This window comes from Felis catus, chromosome A3, assembly GCF_018350175.1.
Source record: "Felis catus isolate Fca126 chromosome A3, F.catus_Fca126_mat1.0, whole genome shotgun sequence".
Taxonomy (NCBI): Eukaryota; Metazoa; Chordata; class Mammalia; order Carnivora; family Felidae; genus Felis; species Felis catus.
The window spans coordinates 87,287,072-87,302,949 of NC_058370.1; the positions used below are offsets into that span (position 1 = coordinate 87,287,072).

Here is a 15,878-nt window from a genome sequence, read left to right on the forward strand (position 1 = left end):
AGAAAATGTAGAGACGCACAAAGAAGAAAATGAAAATCACAGTCCTGCTATGCAGAAATTAGGAAAGTGAAATTAAGAAAACAATCCCATTTACGATTTCACCAAAACCAATAAAATACCTAGGAATGAACTGCAGAAAAATCTCTAATTTTTAATATTTTTCCTTACAGTCTTTTCTTTTTCTCCTACAGCCTTCTTTCCTGATGCGAGATTAGGATAATTTCCCCCCTTAGCATTACAATCTCTCCGCAAACTTATTTTTGAACGGCGGTATCTCAGTCTGGTGCCGGGGTAATGGCTCACAGAACCTTACATATTCAAATTCTGTCAGAATGAAACTCCTTTCTGAGTCCTGGCTGGTTGTTCTGTTCACTCACTGAAATGTCACCTGTCATGCTACAGTGGTAGGATGCCTGCATCCCATGCTGGGGCAGGGGTTGGAATGTAGGAAAGGGTAAACACTGGCAGAGAGAGCAATCTCGGGGGGAGAGGAGCAAGGCTAAGTCAGTCACTGCAGATCTTTAAGTGAAACTCAAGTCAAAATTAAATCATGCCCCGAGTGTGAATCCTTTTAGGAAAGTTTTTTTTTTTTTTTTATTAAAAAAATTTTTTTTCAACGTTTATTTATTTTTGGGACAGAGAGAGACAGAGCATGAACGGGCAGAGAGAGAGAGGGAGACACAGAATCAGAAACAGGCTCCAGGCTCTGAGCCATCAGCCCAGAGCCCGACGCAGGGCTCGAACTCACGGACCGCGAGATCGTGACCTGGCTGAAGTCGGACGCTTAACCGACTGCGCCACCCAGGCGCCCCTTAGGAAAGTTTAATTAAACAAACTGTGTGGGTGGAAACCACACATGCTCCTGGGCTCCTTAGGGGCTCTAGGAATTGGTAGGAAGCTTCTACATTTGCCTCCTGCTAATGTTACTCTCTGATGGCAGAGCTAGGAATGGAAGAAAGGCTACAGGCACATCCATCCATGTCCAGTCCTGGAAGGACGACTTCAAGTGCTGGCTGAGTAGCAATTTCTAACAGTCAGCCTTGCGAGGCCCCCCAGCTGTCTCCTCTCGGGCAGGTGCCCCTGGGGCGGGCTGGAGGGGGTGAGTGAGGAGGGCCTTCCAGAGTCCCTCAGGAATGAGGTTGTCACATGGCCTCTGAGTCTCATCTTTGTGTCTGTCACCTCTCACTGCCCTCTGGTTTAGGGGTGGGGGGCCCTGGCAGACACACTATACCTGCTTTGTGACTACGTGCATCTCCCTGAGGGTGTGTTCCCTGTGCCTTGTGCAATGGCTGCTGAGTGGCAGGGCACAGGTCTGAGTACATTTCCCAGGCAGCTGGCATGATGAAACCTGGCTGGCCCAGCTCCCCTGTGAACACTTGGCTCCCCTCATCTCCACTGTGTTCCCTGAACAGACACTTGACATGGTAGTGGGAACTGGTTTCAAAGAGCATTCACAACACCCTGTGTTGAGTGAGATTCTGCTTTGTGTGTATGTAACACGATTCCCAGGGATCAATGAAGGTGAAACCAACAAAACAAACAGATGTGTAATGCAGATTGTTTGTATTGCTAATAATAATTAATACAATAGCTGTTTACTGAGCATTTGCTATGTGCCATCCTTGGGCTAAGAGCTTTTATGCATTAGCTTATATATATATATATATATAATATATATATATATATTATATATATAATATATATATATATTATATATATATAATATATATATATATATAAATTTTTTTCTTTAACATTTATTTATTTTTGAGACAGGGACAGAGCATGAGCAGGGGAGGGGCAGAGAGAGAGAAGGAGACACAGAATCTGAAGCAGGCTGCAGGCTCTGAGCAAGCTGTCAGCATAGAGCCTGATGCGGGGCTCGAACCCACAAACTGTGGGATCATGATCTGAGCCAAAGCTGGAAGCTCAGCCGACTGAGCCACCCAGGTGCCTCTGCATTAGCTTATATATTTAAGCCTCACAAAACCTATTTGAGTTAGGTACAATTAATACCCTCTCCCTCTGTTGTTTGGACACCAAGTCATATTTGCTTTGAATTTGAAATGAATAGCTTTCTGAGCTCTGGAAGTATTCTAATTCACTAAAGGAGAAAAGGAAGACTTTCCCAAGCAAGACAGGAAGCCCAGTATTGGCAGATTTGAGGATTTGCAGAAGTCATACTGTGGCCCATTTAACACACACAAAAAACCAGCCAAAAATTTTTTTGCATGTAATTGACTTAGATGATGCCATTTTTTTCTGAGAACAAAATTTGGAAGACAGCTTGTACTTGGCTGGAGGCTTTGTCCAAAATGTACACAGATAATCAATGGCAATGTGGCTGTTGATTCTCAGAACAGCAGAAAGAAAACCTGATTCAGAATGGAATAACTGCTAAAGCTGTGAGGTCATTACAGTTTGCAAACCCAGGAAAGCAAACTGAATTTGCTCCAGAAACTGGAGAACGAGAAAAAAAGAAGGTTCACAAAAAAGGCAACCACTGGTTCTGACAGGTAAGTGATACCAGTAAAGAATCAGGTCTGTGATAGCCTGGGTCTCCTGGCTCTCAGGGCAACGGACTCTCTGACTGCCTTGATGAAGACTATTTAGGATGTTTCTATACTTGTCCTGTCCGTGGTTCCACCAAATGTGAAGCTGAATGCCACTGGGACCACAAGTAACTGAATGAGCAAGTTGAAATAGGAGGAGAAATCACTCATAATAAACATGCTGGATAATTTGTGGTACCAAATTATGGAATCTTTAAAGGTCCTTTCTGTATTTCTAAAACTCTGTCATTCTAAGATACATTTTATTTTTTACTTTTCCTTATTTTTTTAAAATGTTTTATTTGTTTTTGAGAGAGTGTTTTATTTATTTTTGAGGAGCAGAGAGAGAGGGAGACACAGAATCCGAAGCAGGCTCCAGGCTCTGAGCTGTCAGCACAGAGCCCCTGGTGGAGTTTGAACTCACAAACCGTGAGATCATGACCTGAGCTGAAGTTGGATGCTTGACCAACTGAGCCACCCAGGCACCCCCAAGATACATTTGAAAGTTGATTGCTAAATGATGGAAATTTGAAAACCATCTCAACATGCACTCAGTGTGTGCTAATTTTGCATTTAGGGTGCTTTAAGATTCATTATTTGGATGTATATTTAATCGTGCCATTACTCAGCAGTCAGCTTCAAGCCTGTCTGGGTCAATGTCAAGTAGGTAAAGGCAGTCCTCGATTAGCACAATTCAAATTTCAGCTACCAACGTATAGACTGTGAGTAGTCATGTGAACTACAAACATCCCTGCTAGCTATTAGGTCTGCAAGTCATTATGTAAAAGATGTGCTTCATGACCTGTGACCAGTCACAGCACTTCTCTCAAACTTTGCTAGTGATTGGTTACTGCATATTTGTCATTCAGTTCACTCAAAGACAGCAAAGCATTCGTTGTGTTGTATCCTTGGCACCCATGTGACATTTTGCAAAAGTGGATCATCAAAAGAACTGGCCAACGAAGGTGAAAGTGCAGTGAAGAAATGAAAAGTGATAATGTGAGACATGAGATTCAAACGTAAATGGAGTTGTAGAAAAAAATCACTGAGTTTCAAAGACAGTAATAGCTAATTTCAGTTTCAAGGGTAAATTTCTTGAACAGTTCTGCCTGTGTTTGTTCTTTATGCCTATTTATGAGACCAGACTTTTAGTGAGCATGCAACATGCTAAAAGAGAAGTAGATCTAATTTAGAGTACTCTGTAATAAAAGCTGAGTTTTGGGAAAATTAAAAAAAAAAAAAAAGACAGGAAACCCAGAACCAATTAGGAAAAAAGCAGACAATGGGGGTGCCTGGGTGGCTAAGTTGGTTGGGCCACTTACTTCAGCTCTGGTCATGATCCCCATGGTTTGTGAGTTCGAACCCTGCTTTGGGCTCTGTGCTGACAGCTTGGAGCCTGGAGCCCGTTTTGGATTCTGTGCCACCCTCTCTCTTTGCCCCTCCCCCACTCACATTCTGTCTCTCTTTCCTTCAAAAATAAATAAACATTAAAAAAAAAAGAAAAAATCAGACAAAATTGACTACATATATAACATTTTTTAAAAGATGGCAAAAGACACCATAAAGTCGAAAGACAACACATATTTTGAGAAAGTATTTATAAGACAAATGACAGGAAAATAGTTAATATCACACAAAAAGATTCTACAAGTTATAAGGAAAAAAACTCAGGCCAATTAAAAATGAATAAAAATTTGAATACTAATTCAGCGAAGAGGAAATCCAAATGACCAATAATCACATGACAAGATACTCAATCTTATTATCAGGAAAATGCAAATTAAAACATCATTGGTCTACTTTTTCATGTATCAGACCAGTAAAAGTGAAAAAAGTTTTTATATATGGGGTTGATAAGAATGCAGAAAATAAGCACTCTCTTTATGACAGAAGTGTGATTATATATTTTTTGGAAACTGTCCTGGCAATATCTATTAAATAGTTATATTAAAATAAACACTATAGGAGACATTGTTAGTTGCCTACTCAATATCCATAGCTGTTTTCTTCCTTTCCAACAGAATCCTAATTTTCTTTATGTTAGCAAGATGATGAATTGTACGTGATTTGAACCATCATGAGAATACTGTTCTTTTCCAGGTGCTCAATATCCCAGTCTAGCAGTGGTCACATTACCCAGTTCTGGTCAAGAAAATGTAAAGGAAAGACTGCTGACAGATCTCTGGGAAGGCCTTTGCTTTGCTTTGCTTATATAAGGTACAATTGTGGGTGTTACTACCTTTCTCCCTTTACCTTTAATACAAACATGTTTGATACCTGGAGTTGTGGCAGCCATTTTGTAACCACAAGGAGGCAAGTGTGAGGACAAAATGCTAACATGCTAAGGATAGCAGAACAGAAAAACATATGAGAGCTTGAGTTCTTCAACCAATACTCATTACTACTTACCTCCAGGCCTTTGTTATGTGAGAAAAACAAATCCTTGTTTGTTTAAGCCTCTGTTAGTCGGTTTCCATTACTGATCATTGAATATAACTCTAATCAGACACATACATTCCTTTTGACTTGGCCATTCTATATGTGACTCCATCCTAGAAAAATGAAAGTACCAGTATGTAGAGATGTATGTAGAACTTATGTATAACATTGTTTTTGGAAGCAAAGAACGGAGAACAAGTGGAATGTCTATTAATAGCTAGATGGCTAAATAAAATGTAGTATATCCATATAATAAATTGCTATATAGCTATTAGAAAAAAATGATTTAAAAGGGTGTTTACTGAACTTGATGTTAATGACGAATTATGTTAAGAACAGCAAATTGAATGGTTAACATAGTACAATCTATTACTTATAAAAAAGATCTTTCTATATGTGTGTAAATGTATATGTCTACACAATCATAGGAAAAAGGGATTAAAAAGCATCGGCAGGAATGAGAGGAGGAACACATTTGAATGAAAACAAGTCTGGTAGAAGAAAATAATCTGCTTTAAAGATTATCAAACTTTATTCAACTATGAAGAGAAGCATCTAATGTGACATAAATATACATGATATTGGCAATTATGTTTTAGATACGAAGTTGAATAGAAGAAAAAAGTTTTTACACACACAAAACAAATTTTATTATATAATTCCTTAAACATTTTTTTAGTTTGTTTGTTTATTTATTTATTTATTTAGAGAGAATGGGGGAGAGGCAGAGAGAGAGGGCAAAAGAGAATCCCAAGCAGGCTCCACGCTCTCAGTACAGAGCCTAATGCGGGACTTGATCCCACGAACCGTGAGATCATGACCTGAGCTGAAACCAAGAGTCGGATGCTCAACTGACTGAGCCACCCAGTTGCCTCTATATAATTGCTTTTTTCAATTGACTATTTTTTTATACTTTTCAAAAGATTTAAAAAAATTCCAGTAAACATACAGTATTATATTTGTTTCAGGCGTAAAATATAGTGATTCAACAATTCTTTTTTTTTTTTAAAGTTTATTTTTGAGAGAGAGAGAGCATGAGTTGGGGAGGGGCAGAGAGAGAGGGACAGAGGATCTGAAGCGGACTCGGCACTGACAGCAGAGAGCCTGATGTGGGGTTTGGACCCATGAACCGCAAGATCATGATCTGAGTGGAAGTTGGATGCTTAACTGACTGAGCCATCCAGGCACCCCTCAACAATTCTATACATTACTCAGTGCTCATCATAAATGTACTCTCTAATCCTCTTCACCTATTTTTGTGATCCTCCCACCTACCTTCCCTCTGGTAACCATCAGTTTGTTCTCTATAGTTAAGAGTCCGTTTTTTGGTTTGTCTTTTTCTTCATTTGTTTTGTTTCTTAAATTTCACATATGAGTGAAATTATTTAGTGTTTGTCTTTCTCTAAGCATTACACTCTATAGGTTCATCCACATTGTTGCAAATGACAAGATTTCACTCTTTCTTATGGCTGAGTAATATTCCATCATATGTATATACCACATCTTCTTTATCCATTCATCTATTGATGAACATTTGGGCTGCTTCCATAGCTTGGCTACTGTAAATAATGCTGCAATAAACACAGGGGTGCATATATCTTTTCAAATTAGTGTTTTTATATTCTTTGGGTAAATACCTAGTAGAACTACTGGATCATATGGTAATTCTACTTTTAATATTTTGAGGAACCTGCATACTGTTTTCCAGAGTGGCTGCACCAGTTTGCATTCCCACCAATATTGCGTGAGGGTTCCTTTTTCTCTACATCTTTGCCAACATTTGTTGTCCTTGTGTTTTTGATTTTATCCATTCTGACAGGTGTGAGGTGATATCTCATCACGGTATTGATTTGCATTTCCCTGTTGATGAATGATGTTGAGCATCTTTCCACGTGTCTGTTGGCCATCTGGATGTCTTCTTTGGAGAAATGTATGTTCTTGTCTTCTGCCCATTTTTAATTTGGGTTTTGTTTTTTGGATGTTAAGTTGTATAAGCTGAATAGAAGAAAAATTTCAAATTATACATTTTTGTTTTCTCATAGTTTCTTACACCCCCCCTTTTTTTGGTAGAACATGAATTCCAATTTTATTTTCCCCTGTACCAAGAATTCAAAGATAGGTGGTATTTTCCTTTTAATGATATGAAGGTAGAATTTAGTTTTGAATCCTTTACCTGGTACTTTTTACCCGGTTTAAAAATGTGGTATTCCTAAATAGAGATATCGTATTTGCACAGTTAAAATAAATAATGAGGATAACTATCCCAGGAACACTTGTAGAATTCTGGTACACCAATGTCTTCTTAGTGTTCAGTGCTAGATTTTAAAAACTCTTCACAGTCCTTTATTTACACCATCAGTGTTAATTACGAAAGACAATTGAGGAATTTTAATTCATTTTCATGATTTAATGACAGGGGCTCATTTATGGAATTCAATTTTCACCTCCTCAAATTAGAAGGCACTTCAGTTCATCACTGTCGTTACTAGAAAACTGATTTTTGTGTAGGAAAATGAGCCAGGTTATCTCTTGTCAGATAAATTTCCCAACACCATTTGTGACAACGTGGATGGGCCCGAAGAGAATTCTTCTAAGTGATCTAAGTCAGACTGAGAAAAAGAAATACTGTATGACAAATACTCACTTCTGTATGGGATCTAAACAAGTTGGACTCAGAGCAACGGGAAGAAGTACAATGGTCATTGCAAGGAGCCGGGGGTGGGGTGGGGGAAATGGAGAGATGTTGGTCAAAGGGTACAATCCACCAAGTATAAGAGGAATAAGTTTTAGGGATCCAATGTACAACATGGTGGCTACAGTTAACAATACTGAATCATATACCATATACTTGGAAGTTACTGATAGATGAGATCTGCAGTGTTCTCGGTACACACAGGAAAATGGTCATTATGTGAGAGGATGGAGGTATTAACTAACTTCGCCGTGGTAGTTATTTTGCAATAAACGTATGTATCAAATTATCATACTGTCTACCATAAACTTACATAAGCTATATGTCAATTTTATCTTAATACAGCCACGGAAGGAAAAAGAGGGAAAAAAAATTCCTGTCGCATCCACCTGGGCTGTGACAAAGTTCTTGGTAAACCACTGGTCAGAACGTGTAATACATTTTTGCCTAGAAGGAAAGGTTTTCACAGTAGATAGGGAACCAGGGAGGGTCACAATGACCTTTTGACTTGTGAGGTGTCTGACTGTGGTAGTCGATACCAAGTCCCTTCATCTAATAACCTGGCCCCGCGGGACCCAGTGGTCCCATAGGACATCGCTCCTCTGCCTCAGGAGACATACCTGGGTCCATCAATATATCTGATGCTTTTGTTACACAAAATGTTACTGCATTACCTTCAGCGTCTCTGGCATTAGGTAAATGCTTGGCTATAAAGACAGAGAGGATAGAAGCGCTTGGCCTTGTGAAGCTCATGACCTGGGGCACAGGACAACTTGGGGAGGACTTGTCAACAAACATGGCGGCGGTAGGCACAGTAACAGAAGTCTGAATAACGTGAAGGCTCTGTATGGGGGCTCCTGGAAGGTTTCAGAGAGAATGTGAGGCGTAAGCCTTCTGTTCTGGAAGGAACAGAAGCGTGCTAAGAGAGAGGAGCAGAAAAAAGGCATTTTCAGCAAAGAGAACTGCCAAGGCAGAGAGGCATGAAGAGGCCTGGCAGAGCCTGAGACAAGCAAACAGCTTGAGAGTGGAAGCTGCAAACAGCAACTGTGGATGGTGACCTGCAGACAGATTTTGGTGGGGTCACAGAGTGGTTTATAAATTTGGGCCACATTTAGAAATAGAGATATTTTATGAAAAAGTCCAGATTCTCTGCTCCTCTTGAAAAAATGGCAAATCTGGCCACTGTGCTGGATATCCACGAGGAACTGGAGGGGAGGAGTGGCGCCCCCTTCTGAACAGGTCTGGGCCCTCCATTTCTTCACAAGGTCCACCTTCCTCTCCAGATTCCTAGACTAGGGCATTCACGCTTCCAGTGAGCAGTCCCACTGATTCTGATTACCAGCTTCACTTCTGGAAGCATTTGAATTTTTTGCCTCCCGTTAAACATTCTTGGAAATTGAAGAGCAAGGAGAGGGAAAGATCGCAGAGGTGAATTAGCTGTGGGAAGCCATCAACAGCCTTTGGGCTGAAGGGGTGAGGGGAGGAAGTGGTGTAAATGAAGTGTGGTGAGGGCCCAGTCCTGGGTTGTAATTACTGTGGAGCAGGGAGGCAGTGGGGATGAAAAACCTCAGCTCTCCCCCAGGGCCATGCTGGAAGCCACAGGGTTGGGAGGGCCCTGGGCAGCCTGTCCACAGGGGCACAGGGTGTACAGTGGATATGGGAGAGCAAATCACCAGCACGCCTTGGCACTTGGGGATAGAGAGAGCTTGGACAGGCCCTCTCCTGAGAGTCATTTGGACTGTGGTCGCTGTGTGGGCCTCCCCCCTCCCAAGGATGGTTAAGCTATAGGCTCAAAAGCCAGGAGGTGGGAGCGAAGGGGTTGAGCAGACCTGAGATGCCCCTCCATCACCAGGAAGCCCTGGGAGGCTGCAGGACCCATAGCAGGGCAAGGGGAGGGCAGAGGCTCAAGTCTGGGCTCATAGACTATTCCAGAAGGGAGCTGTGGGAGGTGAAGGCTTGGAGCACCGGTAGCCCATGGACTCTTGGGCAAGAGGTGGTAATTCGAGCGCCGGAGGTGGACTGGACCCCAGAGGCTTTTCCAGCACAGGCTCTAGTCCAGCAGGGGACCCCCTGTGCCCTGGCGGTCACCCAGCCTCTGCTTGGCCACTTTGGTGCAGGGAGTACGCTAGCCCAGGAAGAGGTTCTGGTGATGAAAAAGACTCTGGTGAGCAGAAATCAACCTTTTTGCTGCTGGCTCTGTTCTTTGAGGTCACACTGAGCAACCTTCTATGTCCAAGGGCAGTTTCCTCACTCCTCTGGGTCCTTAACCACTGGGAACTTGACCCTCTGATTATGGCCCCATTTGCCACTGACTCTCTGGAAATATTCCTCATGACACATCCCCTCCCCATGCCTTCTTTTACCTTGAATTGAAGGTCGGTAGAGGATCAGAGAGTGGGGCCTCCCTTGAACTGGATAATATACTAGTGGCATTTAGGGTCACGCTAGATTTTCTTGATTACAAGATTCAGATTGAGCAAGTGGGAATTTGTAAACTTTATCTCAACAGCTCCCTGAATGAAACATGCAGGAGCTAGATAAGTAGGCACTGGGGGCTCAGTAACGCGCCAGGGTAGCAAGGCCAGCAAGAAGCAGGCCTGCAACCAACCCAGGTCTCTGCCTCCAGCCTCTCTCCACCACACAGGTCCAGAACCCCTGCGCTCTGGTTCGCTGGGGTTCAGGGTTCCCATTTACAAAGGCAGGAGAGTCATTCAGCTTTCTGCTGTATGACAGGACAGGGTTTAAAGGATACCAGCCCCTCCCGGCACAGCCCTTGGGGGATGTCACATTTCCAGACCTGTGGAATCCCTTTCTGGAACATGTGGGGCAGCCTAGCCCCAGGTAGTGGAGCGGTTCCTTTGTCCCACTCTCAACTGTACTCCTCTGAACTCCTTGGAGGGGCTCCTGGGCGGGACCTGGACTTGCCCTGGAGACTTCATGACACAGGGCATCCTCTTGTCCCAGGGGACCTGTGCAGCTGCACACCAGGGCCTGAAGCTTCCATTAGAGGAAATGTCCTGCGGACACTTTGCTTTTTCTTTCTCTCTGCTGTTTCCCTTTCAGCTTAAACGTCACATTTTTTATTCCCAGTTGCAAAATTTGGCTCCTGCAAAGCCATCACCCACTTGTGTATGACCTCAAGCTAGTCACATGGTATTCCTTATAGGCTCCTGTTCCCATAGGAGTTTTCTCACTTCTCTACCATAGATGATCCCACCTGAAAGGAGGTCCGAGCCTCCATGCTTCCCCAGGTATACCATCTGCCGGATGGAAGGGGTACTTAAGCATGGACTGGGGGGATCGCCCTGAGTGGGTACCAGGCACCCTCAGCTCCAGACACCAAACCTCTCCTGTGCCATCTGCTCCCTGGGGTGTGGTGTGTTTAGAGAGCAGTAGGGATTGGGTCACAATCTCCAGGAGAGATTTTAAACAGATGCCCAAGTTCCGTCCCCCCAGATTCTACAATTTGATTGATCTGGGTGGGAGACACTAACTAGCCTGGTGGAAAAGACACTGCTAGACCCAGGTTGTGTGACCACGAACACATCCTCTCTCTTTTTGAAGGTGAAAGGCTGTGACAGAAACTTCAGGGCCTCCTGGAAGTAGCAAGCCCTGACAGAGAGCAAATGTGGAGGAGGGAGTTTCAGAAGACAGAGGAAGGGATGCTGGTGCTAGAATCCCCAGGCGGTTGCTGTGCAAAGAGCTCCGAGTTAGAGAGGAGGCAAGGCTAGGTCACACACACCCCAAAACTGGGCTAGGCAGGAGGTGGGGCACACGGGGGTCTGAAGTTTGGGCCAACAGAATCCAAAAAGACTAGTCCCGAACAGTCCAGATCACGGATTCAAGTTGGCAACTGCAAGTCACCTGGGTAAATGAGGAAAGGTTGGTTTGGCTTGACTCAGAGTTCATAGGTGCTTTTTCTCGGGAAAGGTCCTGCTGCGGCATCCTGGACAGCCCAGTGCACCTACCAGGGGCAGTCACCAGGCTCTGGTAGAGGCAGTCTTGGCCAGAGGGCTTGGAAATCAGGGAGGAGAAGGAGGGGGACAAGAAGAAAATCCCATGGGTTAGAAATAGGGCCTGAAGAGGTCCCTGAAGACAGAATAGGGCCAAGAGGGGAATGCCAAGTTCAGGTAGCAGGTCTCTGTCTCCTCAGAGATGGGTAAAGGTGCTGTGGAGGGACAGCTCCCATGTTAGTGCACTGGGGACAAGGAGTTGCCCAGCCTCTCATCTCGTAAATCAGGCACATCCCAAGCCCTCCGAGGCCTGGACCACAGGCTCTACAGGCTCACCTTTGCCACCAAAGCCGAGCATCCCTTGGGACCAAGATCTCACGCTGTTCCACAACTATTTCACTATCTGCTGCTTCTCCATGAGCCCCTCGTATGCTGCACATGTGAGGTCCACACACGGGTTGGAAGTGCAGGGGCTTAAACATGGGATTTCACGTGCAAGCGAGGCTTGTACAAACTGGGTTGACAGAACAGTTTCTATTCCTTACAGTTCGAAACTGGGCAGCGGGGAACGGGGTGGGTGAGTGGGGGTATGGTAGGGGGTGGACAGGCCTGTTTTTCCCTTCAACGAGGCTAGGCAGAGAAGATCCAAATAAATGCAGGCCTTAATTCAAGCCCCTACGTTCTGATGGCTGTTAACTTTGAACACTGAAGAGGTGAACTGAATTACACTTCACTTCCTCTGCAAAGCCTCTATAAAGCTTTTCCTAAAAACTATGGCCCCACACTAACTTGCCCTTTGCTGAGTCCTATAGCACAGCAGTTCTCAAACTTGCTCATGTATCAGAATCACCTAGAATATGGAGGGGGAGTGGGGCAACTCTGGAGCTTAACAGCCTGGGGTGGGGCATGAAAATTTGCATTCCTAAGAGACTCAAGAAGGCCCCAGGTGACACAGACACTGCTGGCCTGGGGACCACACTTGGAGACCCACAGTTATTAACACATGCTCTCTACTTTACAATTTCAGGCTTTGTATTTTGTCTGGAATTTGTCCAGAACTATTTTTTGCATGTCAGTCTCTCAGGCAGATCTCAATTCTTTTGGGGCAGGGATTGTGTGTTTTATATTTCCCTCTGCATTATTTAGCATATTGGCAGACCCATAGTGGATGAAAGACATATATTGGGAACTTTGGAGGATTTGATTTCTTCAAGCAGACAGGGATCAACTGTAGTTAATTTTAGTATCCCCACATTTTGCAAAAGAGCATCTAATTTTTTCTCATCATTCACATTTGCAGAGAAAATTCTTAATTTGCTTTTCAGCAACATGCCAGTCTCATGAAAGAAAAGCTCCAGTCTTGATTTAGGAAAAAAAAAAAAAAAAGAGTTCATTCCTTCATCCTTCCAAACAAGGTACAAACAGTACAACTAGACAACAATGCACATGACTGAAAAACACAACTACATTTTATATTGCTCACTACTCTTTAAATAAGTATAATTCAGATATTAAGGAAAAGAACTGCTAATCACATTAACTCATTACAGAAATCAAAATTAACTTATCACACAAAATAAATTAAAACATTAAATATTAACCTTTTCAGTGCAACATATACAGAAGTCAGAGTAACAAGTTCTAAAAATAAAAAAAAGCATCAGGTTTGTTATAATAAGGATAATGAAAAGTTGAATACTTCAGTAAGTTACTAAACCAGGGGGAGGGGCTGTTTTTCAGTACTGTGTGTATGTTCACCACTAGATCTTTCAGGAAGCCTGGCGAAATCAGTGGCTGCAGAGAACAGGTCTTACGTTCCAACATTAAGAACAAACATATGTGTTCCTCTTGTTTCTGTGATGTCCCCTTTGGTCCTGGGCTTTTGAAGCCGCCACCTTCCTTGGCTGAGTGGGTTGGCAGAAATCGAGGCCCAGGCCCTACTAGGAGGTCAGGGTCTCCTGAATGGTGCTGGAGCCTTGCCAATCCATTTCTGCCAAAATTGCCTGGAAAAGTGACTAGTGGCCCATGTGCACTGAGACCACCTGGCCCTGGAAAACCTGGGTGAAGACAGACACTTTTCTCCACCTGCAGAGCATAATTTCCCAAGAAGTTCTAGAACCACACCTCCTCCTCCCTCACCAACGCGTTGGTGAGGGGGTACCAATCACACCTCCTTCTCCTTTCTTAGGAAAATAGACTCTGGGCCATTCTGCCCACTTGGATGGAGCACCATGGCGAGCTCGTATCTTGCTTGATTCCATGTGTGTCCAGATGCATCTTTTCCAGAGCAGGGTTGGCTGCTATAGGTCTTTCTATCTAGAAGAAAATGTTTCCTGCCAGTATGCTCAAAGACGTTACAGCCTGTAGAGCAGTGGGAGAATCTAGGCTCCATAAAATATTTGGAAGCACCCCCTCCTTCTAATGGGGGCTTTTCATTTCTCCTGAGATAGACACTGGAAGCGGCTCTGATCCCCACTCTCAGGTGTGCGGCTCCTTACCAGGAAGGGCCTCAGGGACAATTCCCGAACTGTAATATTCGGCTTTCTAAAGGGCAAGGAAACAGGGAACCTGTGAAGACGGATTAGAAGATGCTTTTTTAACCTGAAAAGGGGGCTAACCCAAAAAGTATCAACACCATGAAATGGCACAGGAATCCAATGCTTGTTGGCCACCTGATTTCTAAAAGAGGAATCACCAAAGAAGCAAGGCTCTCCTATCCCGGGCATGGACGAAGGTCCATCGAGGCCTGCCTTCACCCCAGCCTCTGCTTCCAACTCTTTCAGACCTACTGGTTTACAGAGGACTGGCTTGGGAGCCACCTGCAGGGAGGCACACGCTCCTTCTCTGCACGGTTCACCGCATGGTTGCCCTGGCACAAGGAAAGGGGTGCTGGCACCTGTAATGTGAGGATCAGAGCCTTCACGGTCCCTAACTGTGGAGCCCCTTCAGGGAACCGAGAAGGTTCCCTCTGCTTGCATCCTCTTCCCACACCTCTGCAAAGGCTCTGGGACGCCTGAAGACTGAACGAAACATTTCCCATCAGTTCATATTCTTTAAAGGCAGTCAGATCTCAAATAGTCTCTAAAAGACCGAGGAAAGATTGTTCTAAGTAAAATGTGATCTCAAGTTAAAAACACACTACTCCACTGCCATTGGTCTCTCTAACCAGACTCTCAGACTTTCAGGAGGGTCTGATGAGAGAGAGAGAGAGGAGTGAAAATGGGGGTCTACAAACCAGTGTCAACGGGACTGGTCTCTGAGCAAGATGCTACAGTTGGGCCTCAGCCCACATACCTGCTGCTGTGGGATGTGCCCAAGAAATGCAAGCTTCAACCTATCCTTTTATATCAAGACCCGGGAACTGTGTCAAGTATATCGTCAGCGGGCCAGCTGGTGAACTGATCCCATTTCTGCTCCTTTTGCTTCAGGTGCAGCATCATTCCAGAAAAGTGCCAAAGCTAAGACACGGGTCATACAATCGTCCCAGTCGTACAGATTAAAGAGAAAACTCATCGAAAGACACAGATTGGGGAAGAAGAATTGGAGGGGGACAAAACTACCTGACAGAAATTTTAAGCCAACCTGACATATTTTAAAGGCCCCTTTCATGATGTGTGGAAGCTAGATGCACGAAGCTAATAGGTAGAAATCTTTCAGTTTTCAAATGTTAGTGAACAAAGAGTTTCCTCACATAAGGACTTCACATATTATTTTGCTGTTATTCTACTTCCAAATTTTAATGAAAATTGCTAGGGATGAGCTGTTGTTTAGTTGGAGAGGGAACCAGTGCTTTCCACAGGCAAGCCCAGTGGGGCAGAATGTACCCAGATGCCCATGAAAACAATTTCTCCTTCTCTCAAGGGAAAGCGAGGCCCACGCTGGTGGAGGTGACTTGTTAAGAGTTTTTGTTAATAAAACCAGCATCCTGAAGGGAAAAGGGAAAAATAAGTCACTGGGATATTTTTCCTAATGCTAGAAAATAAATAGGAAAGGAAAATTTCTCCTTTTAAAAATAAAGCAACAAATCAACCATGCAACAACATAGGAAGGAAATGCCTAGCCCCCCTTTCACGAATGCGGCCCAAATGCCCGTGGCTTTCCGCATGTGCTCTGTTTCTAAACATGCACTTGGAGGGCGCATTAGGAAGTGAACATGCTTAATCACAAAGCAGTGTGGTACTGTGTTTCTCTTGTGTAGAGGCACACAGGCACTCTCTTCCTGTCTCCCCCAACAAAGCCGAC

General features: G+C 43.8%; 1 protein-coding gene and 1 pseudogene across 2 annotated transcripts in view; one reads left to right on the forward strand and one right to left on the reverse strand.

Annotated features, from left to right (window-relative positions):
* The first annotated feature begins 1,285 nt into the window (after positions 1-1,285).
* On the forward strand, positions 1,286-3,703 carry LOC101094666 (annotated as a pseudogene).
* A 3,234-nt stretch (positions 3,704-6,937) lies between these two features.
* Positions 6,938-15,878, reverse strand: part of TGFA (transforming growth factor alpha) — a 116,509-nt gene continuing 107,568 nt past the window's right edge. For both annotated transcript variants that reach the window (XM_023251743.2, XM_023251744.2), the window contains exon 6: positions 6,938-6,986. In XM_023251743.2, coding sequence (XP_023107511.1) covers positions 6,973-6,986 — 14 coding nt within the window. In that variant the 3' untranslated portion in view covers positions 6,938-6,972. The remainder of the gene's footprint in view (positions 6,987-15,878) is intronic.